General features: G+C 41.2%; 1 protein-coding gene across 8 annotated transcripts in view; it reads left to right on the top strand.

Annotated features, from left to right (window-relative positions):
• The window catches only part of MAP7 (microtubule associated protein 7), a 176,157-nt gene extending 158,952 nt beyond the window's left edge, over positions 1–17,205 (top strand). For 7 of the 8 annotated variants that reach the window (XM_032593255.1, XM_030316425.1, XM_030316428.2 and 4 more), the window contains 7 exons: positions 15–189; positions 434–535; positions 1,075–1,125; positions 1,230–1,287; positions 3,702–3,804; positions 13,712–13,935; positions 15,674–17,205. In XM_032593255.1, coding sequence (XP_032449146.1) covers positions 15–189; positions 434–535; positions 1,075–1,125; positions 1,230–1,287; positions 3,702–3,804; positions 13,712–13,935; positions 15,674–15,684 — 724 coding nt within the window. In that variant the 3' untranslated portion in view covers positions 15,685–17,205. The remainder of the gene's footprint in view (positions 1–14; positions 190–433; positions 536–1,074; positions 1,126–1,229; positions 1,288–3,701; positions 3,805–13,711; positions 13,936–15,673) is intronic. The other variant, XM_030316424.2, reaches the window with a different exon arrangement.
• Positions 17,206–17,655: the final 450 nt, after the last annotated feature.

Raw genomic sequence — 17,655 nt, 5'->3', positions numbered from 1 at the left:
GTGTCTTTTTGCAGACAAAAGAAAGAGGAGCTGGCGCAGAAGGTGGCGGAGGAGCGGGCGCGGCGCGAGGAGGAGGCCCGCCGGCTGGAGGCCGAGCAGGCCCGGCAGCGGGAAGAGCAGCTGCGCCGGCAAGCGGAGGAGGAGCGGGAGCGGCGCGAGCGCGAGGGCGAGGAGCGCGCGCAGAAGCAGGTAGGGGTCCGCCCGGCGGGGCCCTGGGGAGGGGGGAGAGTGTCCAGGGTGGGGGTGCAAGTCCTCCCGCCCCGTCTCGTGCACGCGCTCGCCTCTTGCACTTCTCCGCGCGCCCGCGCGCCCCCACCTCCGGGAGCCCCCTCCTCACCCCCCCACCCCCACCCCCACCCCCACCCCCACCCCAGGGATGGGGGCAGCCAGCAACCCTGCTGCCCAGAAGCACAGGCCGCCTTCTTGTTTCCAGAAGGAAGAAGAAGCTCGCGTTCGGGAGGAAGCAGAGAGGGTTCGGCAGGAGCGGGAGAAGCACTTCCAGAGAGAAGAGCAGGAGCGCCTGGAAAGAAAGAAGGTGATTGCATCTAACGCGGAAACCTGGGATGCTAACTGTGCCCATTCTTCCCCAGACTTGAAGCCACGGGAGGACCCAGACACTAGCTCACTGCTCTCAGAAAGCACGTGTGTTCTCCTCGTGCTCTGCTTGTTTAATCCACTAAGGAGACATTTTACAAATGAATTCGACCCCCTCCCCGCAAGGAAAGCTTTGTAAATAAATGAAGGTTATAATGTTCCGTTGCAGGGCAGGAGGAAGGTGGACCATGTAAGAGTCCTGTTGGGATCAAGGGTAGGGTAGCTCTCAGGATTCATCATCTCCTCCAAAGAAATCAGTCTTCATAGTGGGGCGGTCACCATAAACAGTTCCTTCTGATTCATGTGCCTTCAGTCAGTTCCAGCTTTGTGAATAATGCCAATTAGGCCAAAGCAGTGTGTATTATAATTACCCAAAGTAACAGCCGTGTTTTAATGACCCATTTGCTTAGTCAGTGAAATGTGCCAGGCTAGCCTTCTTTCTGGATTTGATCCTTTTGCTCAATTCTCCCTTCCATGTAGCGACTTGAGGAGATTATGAAAAGAACAAGACGAACAGAACCTACAGATAAGGTACTGAGATGGCCATTTTTAAACTATTCCTAATAACTTTTTTTTCCTTTCACTTCTAACTTTAACATTTAAAAAAATCTCTTTTTTTTTTTTTTTTTTTTTTGAAAACTGTTGATCAGAGAAACGGAGATATAACCAAGGGAGCTCTCACTGGAGAAACAGGTATTTGCTTCAGTGAATTCAAATAAATTCAAATATAGACAAGAGTTTTTGAATTAACTCTCTAGAGATCAAGATATTTCTTGATTGGTTACACACAAAAAAGTTATTTATTGATGTACAGAAGCTTAGGTGTGTGTCCTCTAGCCCGCAGATTTTCCGCTTATGGAAAACGCTCTTGCATTTGTCTCAGATGTTTTGTCATATTAGTTTATACTCTAATGGTGTGCTTAATATCTTAAATCATTTCACATTATAAGTATCCATATCTGTGGATATAGATTTGTATATCCCTGTGTGTATACACACATAAATATATATACACACATAATGAGAAGAATTTTGTTGGTGTTATAAAATTAAATTTCATTTATCATTTACTGTCTGCTAAATTAGCATGTATGTATATTTGCTCTTAAGTACTCTAAATGTACACATTTTGAAAACTTGTATTTACAGCAGTTCTCAAAAAAGAATTTATGCTTTTTTAACTTCTGATTTCAGAATAGAGTTAAAATTAAAAATTTGTTAAAATTTCATTAGAAAGTTGTTGAGACCTATGGGCTTTGGACAGAGATCATTAACTTCTTGGTGATTTTCAAAGAAATTTGCTTTAAATAAAAGTTGCCTTAGTGTGTTAGTGCCCAGGTTCAATTAGTATTTATTAAGGGGCCTCTTTGTGCCAGGATGTATATACATCCTGCATACATTTCCTTGTTGAACTTCCACTGCAGCTTTGTGAGGTTGAGTGCTTTATCTTGGAGTCAGCAAGCATTTCCAGAGACCTGCCATGTGCCAGGCCTCCTTGCAGGTGCTGGGAGTCCGTGGGACAGGACAGGCCAGTTCCCTTCCCCCGAGGAGCAGTGTGACCAACCCAGCTCCCAGAGCTGAAGTGCAAGCTCGTAACTCTTCCTCTGTGATCCCACGTCGTCTTCATGATTGTACATACAGGTGGTGGGTAGAGAGCCCATCGTGTAGCCTTCCTCTTTCCTCATCTGCAATATCAATATGATAAGAAAGGACCAGAGATACCCCACTTTCCTTTGCTGTTTTTTTTCTTTTAAGACTGGACTAATCAAATGATTTCATGATTCCTTCATAGTAGACTTTTCATGGTTTTTAAAGATGCCCTAATTATATTTGTTTGGAAGATAACCCTTGTGATCGCCTATTAACCCCACTGCATTATTGCAAATCTTGTAATACGTGGCGACCCTATGAAGGCATAACCCCCCGTGAGTCATCAGAATGAGCATTTTAGGATGTAAATTGCACCATCGCAGGGTTATTTGAGGGGCTGATGCTGTAGTTCGTGCATGGCCAGTTTCCTTGTTTTTTTTCTTTGTTTTTCCATCTTCCCCCTTCCTGCTATTCCCTTAACAATTCTTTCAGTATTCTTTGTACCTCAACTCGAGAATCCACCAAGGCAACAGGGAAGGTGAAACTTGCCAATCATCCTATCTGTGTTTATCAACACTCACAATAAGTCTGGTTTGAGTTCATATGCTGAAAAGGGCCTGAGGTTTATCTGGCTAACAAATATCCCTCTTTGTCCAGTCCCATGTGTGGTTGAGGGCTGAATGCTGTTGCCAGGGCTCCAAAGAGAATTCGAGGGCAGGCAGGCAGGTGAGTTTTCAGACCTATCGGTAATCTCCGAGGCTGCCTACTACCAACTTGGCAAATTCTGGCATCTTTAATAAAGTTCAGTTATCAGACTCCCTGTACCTCTAGCAGCGTTACTGAGCTCATGCTATGCTGTGAAATGAGACTTCCTTGGAACTCGGACCTTTATGAAGGTTTACAAGACTTTAAGGAACCCAGGCCCAGATTTTAGAGTCTGTCATCAATATTGTTGGCTTACGCTGGACTGCGAAGTGGAGCACTGAATGAAGAGGTGGCACAACTAGGTACAGTTCACTGGCCTTCCATTTGTGAAACCCTTATCTTCTGAGTGCACCTAGAATTAAACTGAGTTTAAAAAAATGTTTCTCATCACTTGAGGTAGTTCATGGTGGTTTGCTCCAAATCTAAAGATACTCACTGTCAGCCTGATCAGGTCAGCTTACTGCTGTCTTCACCAGTTGCTTTGGTTTCAGCATTATATACTTTCTGTCCAAAGTCTATTCAGTGCAAGCAAAAATAACACCCAACACTGATTGCCACCCTCATACCGTGCTGGACACTGTCGTAAGTACTCCGCATACGTTAATACATTTAATTCTCACCATAGTGCTGTGAGGTAGGTATTCTTATCTGGGAGGAAATGGGAGGCACCGAGTTTGTGGCCTGCCCAAGGTCACACAGGTGGTAAGTAGCAGAGCCAGGAGATAAATGCAGGCATGCTGGCTCCTGGGGTTTGGGTTTGACCATAGAGTAGTAGTAACCCTTTGTCCCATCCTCTTTGCTGTTATGTTCAGTGGTATCTGCCCTTCCGTGTCTGACAGACTCTTCAGGAAATGGAGAACCAGTGGCCAGCCCACATGCCGTTACCTCACACCAATCAAAAGTGACTGTGGAGAGGTGAGTTAGACAACCGGGTCTTTTCTACCGATGCGCATTAGAGCAGAGCACTAATCCCACCAGAACTTCTTAGGCCTGACGCAATTCCAAAATGTTAACATAAAGATTTATTTTTATTTGGGTTCATTACTTTGGGTAGAGCTAGTAATTCCATACTCAGAAAAGGGCAAAATATCTTTTTACTGAAGTCCTTAAATATGATAGGTTTGGGGTGCCTGGGTAGTTCAGTGGGTTAAGTGTCTGACTCTTAATTTAGGCTCAGGTCATAATCTCATGGTTGTGGGTGGGTGGCTCAGGTCATGATCTTACGAGCTGAGTGTGGAGCCTGCTGGAGAACTCTCTCTCCCTCTCTCTTCACCTCTCTCTCTCTCTCTCAAAATAAATAAGCCATTAAAAAATATATGTGGACAGTCAGGTCTGTGTGTGCCTGTTAAAGAAAATTACGGGGAATAATTTGTTTGTATATATTTAACATGATCTAGACCATATTCATATCCTTTGATGGCATATAACTGCTGTATTTTTACCATACAGAATGTTCTAGTAAGTCACAGTTGGTTCTCCAGTAAAATAATTTCAATGCAAATAATTCTTATATTGGTAGTAGGGCTTCTTATAGAAGAAACAAACGGTTGCTAACAACAGTCAAGAAAGAATTGTGGGTTGAAAAAAGATTGCCTTTCTCTTCTTTGGCATTTATATCGACAGCATCATAAGAGCACTCTCAAAAATGAAAAATCAGGGTGATCCTAGCCTAGGCCTAAAACTCCAGTCATAGAGAAATTTTAGAAATATTTGTAATACTGTTCAAAAATTTCACCTATGACTTTTTTTAATGTATTTAGTTATATTCTATAAGTTATCCTGTCTTTAATGCCAGAGTCTTTGTTGCCATCAGAAAATTGAAGGTCTTCAAGTTAATTTTTTTCTTAATCTAAAAACACACATGGCACGACATTTTGTAATATTGGCAGCAATGAAAAGATGAGTCATCCTAAGACAGACATCCTAAGATGTTCATAAGTCATAAGACATCCATTGATACGTTTCTGGAACAGTCAAATCTTTATTTTTCTCACTATAATACCAAAGAGAGGAACTTTCCTAAGAGAGATCTTATTAATAAGCTTTCAACTACGTTGAATAAATTTATTGTCATTACCCAAGATATATATTAAGTCATACTTTATTCTTTTAGTTACAGCTTGATTTTCAAATAAAATATTCATCCCCAGCCGCTATAATTTATGATGTTCAATTCATTACTTTAAAAAAGGAGACTTTTATGAAAAAATAAAAAGTACCACAGGGAGAACCACATTATTACGATAAGGAACAAGTTTAGTAAGCCACTGATAATTTTATCTGATCAATAACAATAGTTTACACATTAGCTGACTTTTTTCAGTGGTAAAATCATCAAGTAAATAATCAATATGTATATAAATACCTGAAACATAATTGTACCATGTAGACTGAGATAGATGATAAAATTCGATTTTCTCTTAGCCTCTGCACACAGAACAGCAACAGTTTATAATTAAAAAGTATAGCAATATGACCTTACTGATGCCATCCTTCTTCACCCAGGTGACACATTGTCCTTTGTCATACATGTAGTATGATATGATCCCTGTCAACCATCAGGAAAAATATAAGCATAGACTTTTCCACTGTCACCTAACAATATAGGCAGGTCCTGATTAGTATCAACTATGAACATTAGCATATAATACTAGAATGACCTTAACCAATTAAATTCATTGGCCCCGTGTACCTGCCCTTTAAGGAAAAAAATTCTAGCAGATTCCCAGTTATATAAGAGGTACCTTTATTATTTTCACAGAGATAAACTTGGGTTTAAAATGTTAATAGCTTGTATTTGTTTAGAAAGCCAAAACAAAAAATAACACTACTAGCCCAAGACTATTCAAATTAAAAGAGGTCATTTATTGTGAAGAATATTTTTCTGAAATTAAGCCGACATTTATACATGTGGTACTGACTGATCCCATTGGCATGAGGGATGTTCTTAGCTACCGTGAGCTTCTGCATTTATTTCACCCGTGGCTTTTCTCTATTTAAACTGCTTTAAAACCTCAAATCTCGGGGCGCCTGGGTGGCGCAGTCGGTTAAGCGTCCGACTTCAGCCAGGTCACGATCTCGCGGTCTGTGAGTTCGAGCCCCGCGTCGGGCTCTGGGCTGATGGCTCAGAGCCTGGAGCCTGTTTCCGATTCTGTGTCTCCCTCTCTCTCTGCCCCTCCCCCGTTCATGCTCTGTCTCTCTCTGTCCCAAAAAATAAATAAACGTTGAAAAAAAAAAAAAATTTAAAAAAAATAAATAAATAAATAAAACCTCAAATCTCTTTTCATACAGTTTACCATGACGTCACTTGGCTTTTACTTGGCACCGGCCCAATATTTATATGCCCAGTTCAACCCAGTTCATTTGTCATCAGCCCTTGCCACATAATGTGGTACAGTATGCTCTGAAATACTAATGCAAAGTGAAGCACTAAAATCGTGTAAAACTCAGCTTTATGATAGTCTGCTGTGTAGATGATCAGACTATTCTTTGGGGGCTTTTTAAAAAATTTTTATCAGAATGAAAACATGAACACAGTCCATTTCTGAACGACTCTGGCCGATAGGGGGTGTTTAATGTGCTGTTGTTTCCTGTTGCATGATACAGAGTTTGTGAGATGCAGCCCAGGAAACTCTGATTCTCTCAGTTATTTCTAAATTTATCTTCCTTGAATTTGTGCACACTGATGTTGAAACAATTTGTATTTTCACTTAGCCTCATCTTTTTTAGTAACAAAAAGTGCAGAAAGAAGCGTTTTTTATTTTTCTAACCTATGTGCAGTGTCAAGGTTAGGACCCATAGTTGTCAAAAACTAGGTTTTAGGGAATAAGTCCTTTCTCACAATTTCCATACCTTTTGTAATTTTACAGGTTTTGTTTCTGTTCTTTTTTTTCTTTCATCTTTTAAATTGAATATCCCTACTGTGCTTAGTGTATCAGTCAGGGTCCAGCGAGTATATCAGTCAGGAGAGAGAAACCAGCGAGATTAATCTGAATAGGAAAGTTTAACTCAAGAATAGTTAACTGTTACTTGGGATTAGAGCAACAACATATTGCTAGTAGGAAGTCAAGAGAACTCAAGAATAGAGGAGGGGCACGTGGGTGGCTCAGTCGGTTGAGTTTCTGACTTCAGCTTAGGTCATGATCTCACGGCTCATGCATTCCAGCCCCGCGTTGGGCTCTGTGCCGACAGTTCATAGCCTGGATCCTGCTTCAGATTTTCTGTCTCTCTCTCTCTCTCTGCCCCTCCCCTGCTCATGCTCCGTCTCTTTCAAAATTGAACAAACATTTAAAAAAATTTTTTTAATAAAAAAAAGAAAGAATACAGAAATAGCAGGTATAAAGAGCAGCCACATCCCTGGGCCATACCCAAGGAAGAGTCACCTGCACCATGGCTTCCATTCAGACCTTGTTCGAGAAGGTATGGCCGTGACCCACTAGATGGTGAGGAAGTTGTCGTGTATCTTGATGGTGGAACTTGGCAGATATCTACTCTAGAATGCTTGGGGAGGCTGTTCACCAAGAGGTGTCTCAGTAGAGGCAGAGACTTGTCTACCACAAGTCGGCCCTAGGTAGGTGCCCGGGGAAGCCCTTCTTGCTGCCGGGGCTGGGCTGGGTGCTGAGGAAGCCTCATAGCACTGCGGAGGGCAGACAACTGGGAATGCCACCTGCATGTGCCGCAGCAGCCTGTCGAGCAACCACAACCAAACCAGGAAGCACAGTTTTCCTCGCACAGCGTCTCTCCAGCAGCCTTAAATGGCGAAGCTTGGAGATTGTGCCAGCTGGCAAAGGAAGATTATTTAAAGGACCCCGATCCACCTGGGTGGCTCAGTCTGTTAAGCGTCTGACTCTTGATTTCCACTCAGGTCATGATCTCACAGTCGTGGGATCGAGCCCCACGTCAGGCTCCATGCTGACGGTGTGGAGCTTGCTTGGGATTCTCTCTCTCTCCCTGGCTCTCTGTCCCTCTCCCACTTGCACTTTCTCTCTGTAAATAAATAAATTAATTAATGTCAAAAGAAAAAAATTTTTCAAGGGCCCACATCCAGTTTCACAGCAGGAATGAAGGATGAATTTGGAGGCAAAAGCAAAAGAAAACAATACCTGACAAGTTTACCTTGTCTTTAAAAAAGGCTCCTCCTCAGCTCTTTGTCATTCTAGTCCTATTTCTCTGGAGATTCTTCAGCATGAGTGTGAGGTTGAGGAAGAAGAGCTTAAGAACCAAAATTCCCAGGCTGGATTCCCTAGTTTTATCTCTGTTCTCAGACTTTGGGATTAACCTACTTAAATAAGACTTAGTTTTCTCATCTGGACACGAAGAGGTTTTCCCCCCCAAAGTTCTGGAGGGTCCAATGAAATACTGTCTGTGAAGGTGCTCTGAAAACTGTTGTACTATACAAATGTCAGATGTTATTTTACCTTTATCCTTCTAAAGTGTGGTGTCCAGAAGACATCAAACACTGGTGTAGCTGCAGTGTCATGTTATAAAAAACGCTTTTATTGTGTCTGATAGCACACCTTCTCATGCCTCCCATTTTATTGGCCTTTTCTTTAACCACAAAAACATGAGGAATCAGTGTCACCCAGATCCAGTTTACAGAGATTCCCAGATCTCTTACCTCCCTTGTGACTGATAGATAGGTCTTCATCTTCTGAGGATGGTTCAGTTTACAGGTCTCTAAACCCACTGCCTTTTATGTTGTTTACATTTAATGATTTTTCCTGTTTTCCTCAAGGGATTATTCTTACAACTTACATTTCCCAGAATAAACATGATCTGGATACTTAAATTTTACCTCCTCCATGTCCAGTTACTATACAACTAATGTTAGCACTGACCCCTGAGGCTACCTGCCACTGAGACTCTCCTGCCTGATGAAGGACCTGCCCGTACTGACCTTTCATACTCTTCCCTATAAGACAGTTTCCCGCTCACACTCCCTTTGCTTCAGTGGGGGGCTGGTATTTTTAAACAGTATTATTTCTGAAATCCCATCATTAAAGTTACAAACAAATCACAACCATGGATGTTCCCTTTTGCCCTCAGTTTCAAGTCCACCTTGAAATCACTTCCCAAGTCATTGTTTTTACCTGAGTGCATTACGGTCAATGAAGCCTTCCATAATTCTTGTAATCCATCAATATGTTTATTAAATACCTTACTAGGCACCTAAAGTAAAGTCATAGATCCCTCCAGGCTGCTCACTAATGAGTTAAATCACTAACTGGAGGTTGGGATCCCAGGGTCCCTTCCCAAGAACCTGACCTGGGTGACCCTCTGTGAAAATCCATCACGACAAATGCTGTAAGCACTGCAGCAGGGTTTATTCTCACTAGAAAACTCCAGTCCTAAGAATGAATATTTTTTGGTTGAGAATCAGAGGAGTTTCACTTTTCCTAATGCCTCGGCTACCTAATACATTGGTTTACCTTCTCTTCAGGAAAAATAAATGAGTGCGGTAAACTGGGTTATATTCACCCCCATCTCCCCCTGGAGATATGTCAGCACACGGTCTGGAAGCACCCTGGGATGACAGTGTCCTCCTAGTATTTTCCAGCAGCTAGGACTAGGAGTAGCAGCAGTTCCTGGTGCAGAGAAACCCTGCACCAGAACACCCTGAAACTTCCTTCAGCCTCAAGGGGCCTGAGTGACACTTCTGGCCCCTGTGGTTTCTCCTGCTCTCAGCCTTTGGTGTGCAGTGCTTTTTTTTTTTTTTTTTTTTTTTTTTTTTTTAAATTTTTTTTTTTTCAACGTTTATTTATTTTTGGGACAGAGAGAGACAGAGCATGAACGTGGGAGGGGCAGAGAGAGAGGGAGACACAGAATCGGAAACAGGCTCCAGGCTCTGAGCCATCAGCCCAGAGCCTGACGCGGGGCTCGAACTCCCGGACCGCAAGATCGTGACCTGGCTGAAGTCGGACGCTTAACCGACTGCGCCACCCAGGCGCCCCAGTGTGCAGTGCTTTTAAAGCCTGAAAACAATTCTCCTTGCCCAACAGGATCCCCACTGACAGTAGGTAAATTGAAGAGGGCTGGAGTTACCAAAACTCTGGCCAGCTTTTAAAGGTACAAAGAAATAAAGGAGCCTGGGCAGGATGATTCCTATTCCAGAAACCATTTTTAGTTCTTGAGAATGAGTATTAATAGAGGGGGAGCCCATAGGATGGAGGAGAGTATTTATTTGTGGATAACAAACTTGATTTGGAACAAGAAACAGAGGATACAGATGAATGTGTGAGTACAAGTATGTATCGAGTGTGGAGGAGGGAGGACAGACATTATTTTAAGTTTCTCAGGTCATTCTGATATATTCTTCCAACCCCAGCAGAGAATCTGTTCTAGTAGCTAAAAAATTCTCATGAGCCACTGTCTTACCTTGCTAATACCCAGAAGACATTTCATGCCTGTTCCTGGCTCTGGGGGCTGTCTTTTCAATAGAATGATCCTTCTATCTTAAATGATTTATAGTAATTTTGACTTTTGACCTAGTGGTTTTCCTCCCAATCTTAGGAGTTTATAATTGTTTTTAGTTTCCCCTAAAGGGAAAGTAACATTGCCACACACCTGTTATTCAAACAGAAAGAAATGTATCACTTTTAATTTTAAAGTTACTTGCTGTAACATGGCAATAAATGTTAAGAAAGAATAAGGTCCTGGCTACAGTAAGCTGTATGGACTGTCAGATTTTACCATGAACCTAGCCCCCTTCCCTGGGCAGATTTTTTTTTAAGTAATCTTTACATACAACGTGGAGTTTGAACTCACAACTCCTAAGATCAAGAGTCATATGCTGCACCAACTGAGCCAGCCGAGTGCCCCTTCTTCAGGTAGATCTTAGACGGACCAAGCAAAGTACACAGCCTTCAAGACTCTTGCACCCAGCTTCGGCTGCCAGAGTATAACCAAAGAACAAGAATTCAAAAGCTGGTGATCTTACCCTGAGAGGACATACAGATGCCTATTCTCTAACCCCAGTGACTTCATTTTCAGTTTTATCGTTTCTGCTGGTCACTGTGTCTTTTGAACATTTAGTAGTTGGACATCCAAAGCATATAGCACAATCATTCCTCTAATTGTGCTAACAAGTAAGAATGGGTGTGGAGGTCAGCTAGGAGTGGGAGGGGAAAATGAAGTCAACTGTTGACTCAAGTCTGGGTTGGTGTTGCCAGTTCACCTGTTAGCACACGCAAGCCTAGAAGGTGACGGCGGGGATGACCAAGGAACGAGGCTTGGAGACGCACCCCTCTGCTGTATCTTTTGCCAAAACTTCTACTGAAAATCTCTTTGGGACGAGAACCAAAACTGTTTCCCGGTTACAGAAAGCCTTTGTGTTGGGAAAGAACCTGGAGGCTGGGTGTGGTGGCTGGCCAAGCACTTAGAACAGCAATGTGAAACGTGTGTGTGTGCGCGCGCGCGTGCGTGCGCTCGCACCCACACTCCTGCAGACTCCAGTGATACAAGCCTCCTTGGTGAAATAGCAAAAAAGCACCATTATACTCTGAGTCTGTATAATGTTTTTATGTTATATTTCACAGTCTCATAAATAATACTTTCAGTGTACCCTACAATAACGTTGTGAGACACTGAGGACAGGCTTTTTTTTTTTCTCTCAAGAAGAAGTTTTTTTTTTTTTTTCAACGTTTATTTATTTTTGGGACAGAGAGAGACAGAGCATGAACGGGGGAGGGGCAGAGAGAGAGGGAGACACAGAATCGGAAACAGGCTCCAGGCTCTGAGCCATCAGCCCAGAGCCTGATGTGGGGCTCGAACTCACGGACCGCGAGATCGTGACCTGGCTGAAGTCGGACACTTAACCGACTGCGCCACCCAGGCGCCCCAAGAAGAAAAGTTTTAATGATTAACAAAAATATACCAAAATATCTAAATCAGAAATGCTTGAGAATGTGTTCCACAAAATCCTCATTTCTCACCAATTAGGTAAACTATTTCCTCAATAAGGGGGGGAAAAGCAGATTCCTCAAAAAAAGATGCAATGGGAAAAGTTGAGGTATGTTAGCTTTATGTTACCATTTAGGAAGGAGACAGAAAGAGATGAATTGACATGTTAAAGTTCAAGCAGTTGGCACTATAGTACACATCTGCTATTCTGATCTTTGGCCTCTTTTCATAGACCTCTTTCTATAGGTAAATACGCGGTTGATGATCAGTATGTATTAGAAGTTAAAACCTTCACAATTTTTGCTTCATATTCTTAGTCTTTTTCATTTTCCATTTGACAGTTTTAACTTTAGAATTTTGTCAAATGGAGTCATTTTTTTAATGTTTCTTTATTTTGAGAGAGAGAGTGCAAGAGCAGGGGAGAGGATGAGAGGGGGAGGAGAGAGAGAAACCCAAGCAGGCTCCGTGCTCAGCACAGAGCCCGACGTGAGGCTCAATCCCACGACTGAGAGATCACAGCATGAGCCAATATCAAGAATCGAATGTTTAACCAACTGAGCCACCCAGGCACCTCAAATAGGGTCATTTTGAGTTGCACACTTGAACAAATTATGAAGATTGCAAATATTATGTTTAATGCTGCCCTCAGATAAAGTGAAAAATTAAGATAGCATTCATTTGGGGCACCTGGGTGGCTCAGTCAGTTAAGTGTCTGACTTCAGCTCAGGTCACGATCTCGCAGTCCGTGAGTTCGAGCCCCGTGTCGGGCTCTGGGCTGATAGCTCAGAGCCTGGAGCCTGCTTCCGATTCTGTGTCTCCCTCTCTCTCTGCCCCTCCCCCGTTCATGTTCTGTCTCTCTCTGTCTCAAAAATAAATAAACGTTAAAAAAATTTTTTTTTAAAAGATAGCATTCATTTGCACAGGCATTGTTTTTACTGCATTATAAAGCATAATAATGAACATAGAAAAGACTTTCAATTTGGTTTTGAAGGTTTTAAAGAGAGGAAAAAAATCAGAGAAACTGTAGGTATAAAATTAAGGATTTGATGGCCAATTGAATGTGCCTCAAAAATAGATCCAAGATATTAAGCATGAACTAATGAGAATCAGATTCCGGTTAGGTTGGTCTTAAACAATTTACCTATAGGGGCGCCTGGGTGGCGCAGTCGGTTAAGCGTCCGACTTCAGCCAGGTCACGATCTCGCGGTCTGTGAGTTCGAGCCCCGCGTCGGGCTCTGGGCTGATGGCTCGGAGCCTGGAGCCTGTTTCCGATTCTGTGTCTCCCTCTCTCTCTGCCCCTCCCCCGTTCATGCTCTGTCTCTCTCTGTCCCAAAAATAAATAAAAAACGTTGAAAAAAAAAAAATTAAAAAAAAAAAACAATTTACCTATAAAATTATGTACATGTTTTAGCAAGCCAGAGCTACCCAGGAAGACCTAGAATTTGAATAGCCACGTAGTATATAAAATGGCATAATGAACAAAACACAGGACCAGAGATCAGGAGGTCATGCATTCAGTCTGGACCATGTCTCAGTAGTTCTGTGACTCTACAGATTATCCCCCTTATCCCGAAATTATAATCCCCTCATCTTTGAAGTAAAGAACCTAACAAGGGCTACTGTTTATCAAACAAAGGTGTGTGAAAATGCCTGCAGTGGAAATTGTTAAATGTGTGTTGAAACAGTGATCTATTCTAAGTGATAAATTATTCCATTTGATAAATTTCTATAACAAAAAGAACAGATTTTTACAAATAATGTCAAATATAAATGTCAAAATTCACCATTTTTGTGAATGATATGGTCAATCCGTCTAACATTTGATTCTAAAATTATTTATTATAAAATATTTTTTTGTTTTTTTAAATGTGTTTTCCAATTTTAATGCTAATTCCTTTCAATTTTGATTTTTCAAATCCCCTAGTACTCCCAATTTGGAAAAACAACCAAGTGAAAATGGAGTATCTGTTCAGAATGAAAATTTTGAGGAAATTATAAACTTACCCATTGGATCTAAATCATCCAGATTAGATGTCGCCAACAGTGAGAGCCCAGAAATTCCTTTGAATCCAATTTTGGCCTTTGATGATGAAGGGACACTTGGGCCCCTGCCTCAGGTAGATGGTGTTCAAACACAACAGACAGCAGGTAAGCTTGCTTTGCATAACCATCACAGATATGTGACACTGCGTGAGGGAACGAACCTTCTGCAGTATGACTGTTGACATGTGGCAGTGGGACCACATGGAAAAGATTGTATATGGATCATAGAAACTGAATTCTGAGTTGGATTGGGCAACTTCTTGGGCCTGTCTCGTTCTCCCACCTGGTAGCACAAATCCAGTCTGCAGCACCCACTGGGTGTCCGTCAACTTCTCACAGGCAGTCCTCACAGCCCAACAGCACTCATTGCCAGAACATGCTTCACAAAGACAACCACATAATGTCTGGTCATAACACAGAAACCACTGGGCCTAGTTACCCCAACTGGCGTTTTTTTTCCCATCTTTCCCAGATCTTCAGATATATGAAGATTGCCGTCATCCTCTCCCATTTTTTCTCTTGTTCAGGCTTAGCAGCTTGGATGATACACTGTTGTCCTTTTTAAGTGTAATAAGGTAGTTAGATTTTAGGAAATTGGACACTTATTCAGAACTAGGGGCATATGAGCCCAGTGGTCTTCTCTCCTTTGTTGAATGACTGTAAGCTGTTGTGGAAACTTACCAATGACTCTCTTATACCATCTCTGGGACTCATACTTGACCTGAATTCTTTGTGCAAAAAGAACAATAGCTTTATGTGATGCAAAGAAATAAGGAGCAACATCAAAAGTTACCAACTCAGGGGTCACAGCAGCTCAACAACACAGTCTCATCAGTCTCAAAAATAGGTGGAATAATCCTAGCTCTGTCTCTTTTCAAACCTATTTGAGTTCTTTCCAGTTTCTCTTCCCAGCAGATCACTTTCATGTATCGACCACCATCTCTTCATACTTTTATGAACAGACCTGGCCAGATTCAGACTTCTTTGTGGTCAAATTATTGTGTCTTTTAGATTCTGTCTGTGACCTTGTGACAAATATTTTCCAATTTATCTGGCTGGAAAAGGCAGTGTTGAACCATCTGTCCAAATGAAGCTAGTCTTTTTTCCTTCTCTAATATACTACCCTTGGGAGTATAATTTCACTTTAGTGATCCACTGTTCTAGATTGTTAAAGGAAGCTATAAGGTCCATTCCAGGTCTGACATTGTGATTCGTAAGCCAGTGGAAATAATCTGATAGCTGGTATGTTAGTACTGCTGATGCAGCTTCCCACTTTGTCGTGTCACAGATTCATGTCACAGATACGTAGAGGGGGAGGGACATCCAGATGACCTGCTGCCTCATGTGACGGGCCTTAACTCACCTTTTGATTTACCTGTCGTTTCATTCTTACTGTTCTTACACTTCTGTAACTTCTATAAGAACGTGGTCCAGTGTCTGTGATCTCAAATGGTATGAGGGTTCTTTGGGGGTCATGACTATTTTTTTCAACAAACACTCATTTAGCCTCCAACCTTAAGCCTGAAGCATCAAGTACTGAGGATATGAGACCAATGAATAGAAGTCCCTAACCTCAAAGAAAAGTACAGTTGGTTGATGTATGTCATTTAGAAAAGTAAATGATATAGTCTAAGTTCAAGTAAAGAAAGGGACATGTGTTTCCTGCTAGTGGTAGAATTTGTTAATAATATTTAAGATTCTGAAAAAAATCGCCTATTCTTATACAGGAAAATATATAGAAAAGCATAGTAGTTTTAGAAATGTAAGATATTGTGATAGTATTCTTTAAGTAAGATTTTAGATAAATACTAATTTGCTTTTTTTTTTCTGTCTCCTCATATAGAAGTTATATGAGCATTTCTTCTGAAGAACCAAAGCAGAAATTTAATAAGAATTTCTACAATTAATGGAATTCCTTCCATGCTATAAAGGAGCATCCCCATCTTCCAGTTTTCTAAAGATTTCTTGACCATCCTTTTGAAAAGACTTTATTAAAGCCAGCTAAAGACAACAGACTGGATAGCTTTTCTAATAATTTTCGCCAATAGAGAAAAAGAAATTTTCCTTATCCTTCAATACTTTACAAAGGCTTTTTCCAGTGTGCTCCTTCTTAGCAAATCAATATTTTTCTGCATTCTCTAAAAGACAAGAACATTTGGCTATTTTAAAAAATGGGCTGACTAGGCATGATTTTTCACATAAATATTTTGGTCTTTAAAAGCTAATGTAATATTGGCACAAAAAAATTTACCTTTTACAGTATAATACTTGAAAAATAAGTACCTCTTTGCTCTACAAGTAGAGTGAATAGGAGAGGTGTTTAAATTAAGCCTGTTTGTTAAATATTACTGCAAAGAGTTCTATTTGTAGAAGCAACTATAGGCAGATTACCAGGTTCTTGTAAATGCAGTTTGTACATGGACTTTCTGCAGACCTAGCTGTCATATTCTTGCATCTCCTTTTGCAAAAGTGTACTAAACAGTTTTAAAATGTGAAAAAAAATTATTTTTTCAGAGTAAGAAAATATACTGTCCTCTTAAATAATGTATTTATAAAGTTTTTTCCAGGTGAACTAATCAAATAAATTAGAACAACGTGACACCATTGCAAACTTTGATTTATCAGATGCATTCCTTATGTTACCAGGAGGGAGAATGTTAGCGATGATTCAGGGCTATTTCTAATGTCTGTATATTGCTGCTGTTCCCAGTGATGATGGGACTTACCTTTGCCTTACCTGATCACAAATTATGGGGGGGGGGGGGGGGGGAGATAGAGATTTAATATTTCTTTAAATAAAAAAAGAATTTGGTTTTGCTCGTTTAAGAGCAATGAAAACATGGTGGAATGTTGACTGTGTCTGGCCCACACAGAGCACTGTACAGGATACCTTCACAAATGTCCTCATTCTCTGTGGGACCCGTCAGCTTTGACTTGTCACTCTTCCTCACTTCTGCTGCTGAGCTTAGCTGTACAAATCTGTATTTTCATTTTCTAATGTAAATTCAATTTTATTTTGCCATTTTTAGAAACCAACAACAAAATATTGAAGGAGAGGGGACTCTGAGGGAACATTTTTTTTTTTAATGACGTGTTTAAAAAGGTAAACTTCCGGCACTATAATATGTTGGCTTTCTTAAGAGAGGGATTGGTTATATGGAATGAGAAACTATTCATTTATTGGATGATATTCTTAAAATCCAAGCTATAGTAACAGCTGTAATTTGTGAAAACATTAATTTGGGGGGTTTCACTATTCTCAGTTGTCCATGTACACATAGTCATATTAAAAAAAAAAAAAATCTGTTCAACAAAGTTGTTTTATTTGTTTAAGTTGACCTAGCATGAAACACCAAATAAAATGTGTTTGACATAGTTTTACTTTTAGGTTTCTCATATGTAACAACTTCACTTGGATTGATTCTTGGGTTTTCAAATTGCCCTTCATTCAATATCAGTGACATTTCCCCAGTTTCCTCTGAAGAGAAATATAGAACTGGTTTATTTAAAATTTAAATTTTTTTTTCAACGTTTTTATTTATTTTTGGGACAGAGAGAGACAGAGCATGAACGGGGGAGGGGCAGAGAGAGAGGGAGACACAGAATCGGAAACAGGCTCCAGGCTCTGAGCCATCAGCCCAGAGCCTGACGCGGGGCTCGAACTCAGGGACCGCGAGATCGTGACCTGGCTGAAGTCGGACGCTTAACCAACTGCGCCACCCAGGCGCCCCACAGAACTGGTTTATTTAAAATTTAAAACAGGGGCACCTGGGTGGCTCAGTCGGTTGGGCGGCCGACTTCGGCTCAGGTCATGATCTCGCGGTC

Source organism: Lynx canadensis, chromosome B2 (assembly GCF_007474595.2).
Source record: "Lynx canadensis isolate LIC74 chromosome B2, mLynCan4.pri.v2, whole genome shotgun sequence".
Lineage (NCBI taxonomy): Eukaryota > Metazoa > Chordata > Mammalia > Carnivora > Felidae > Lynx > Lynx canadensis.
Note: the sequence above shows the minus strand (reverse complement) of the source record. Positions and strands in the feature narration are given on the sequence as shown.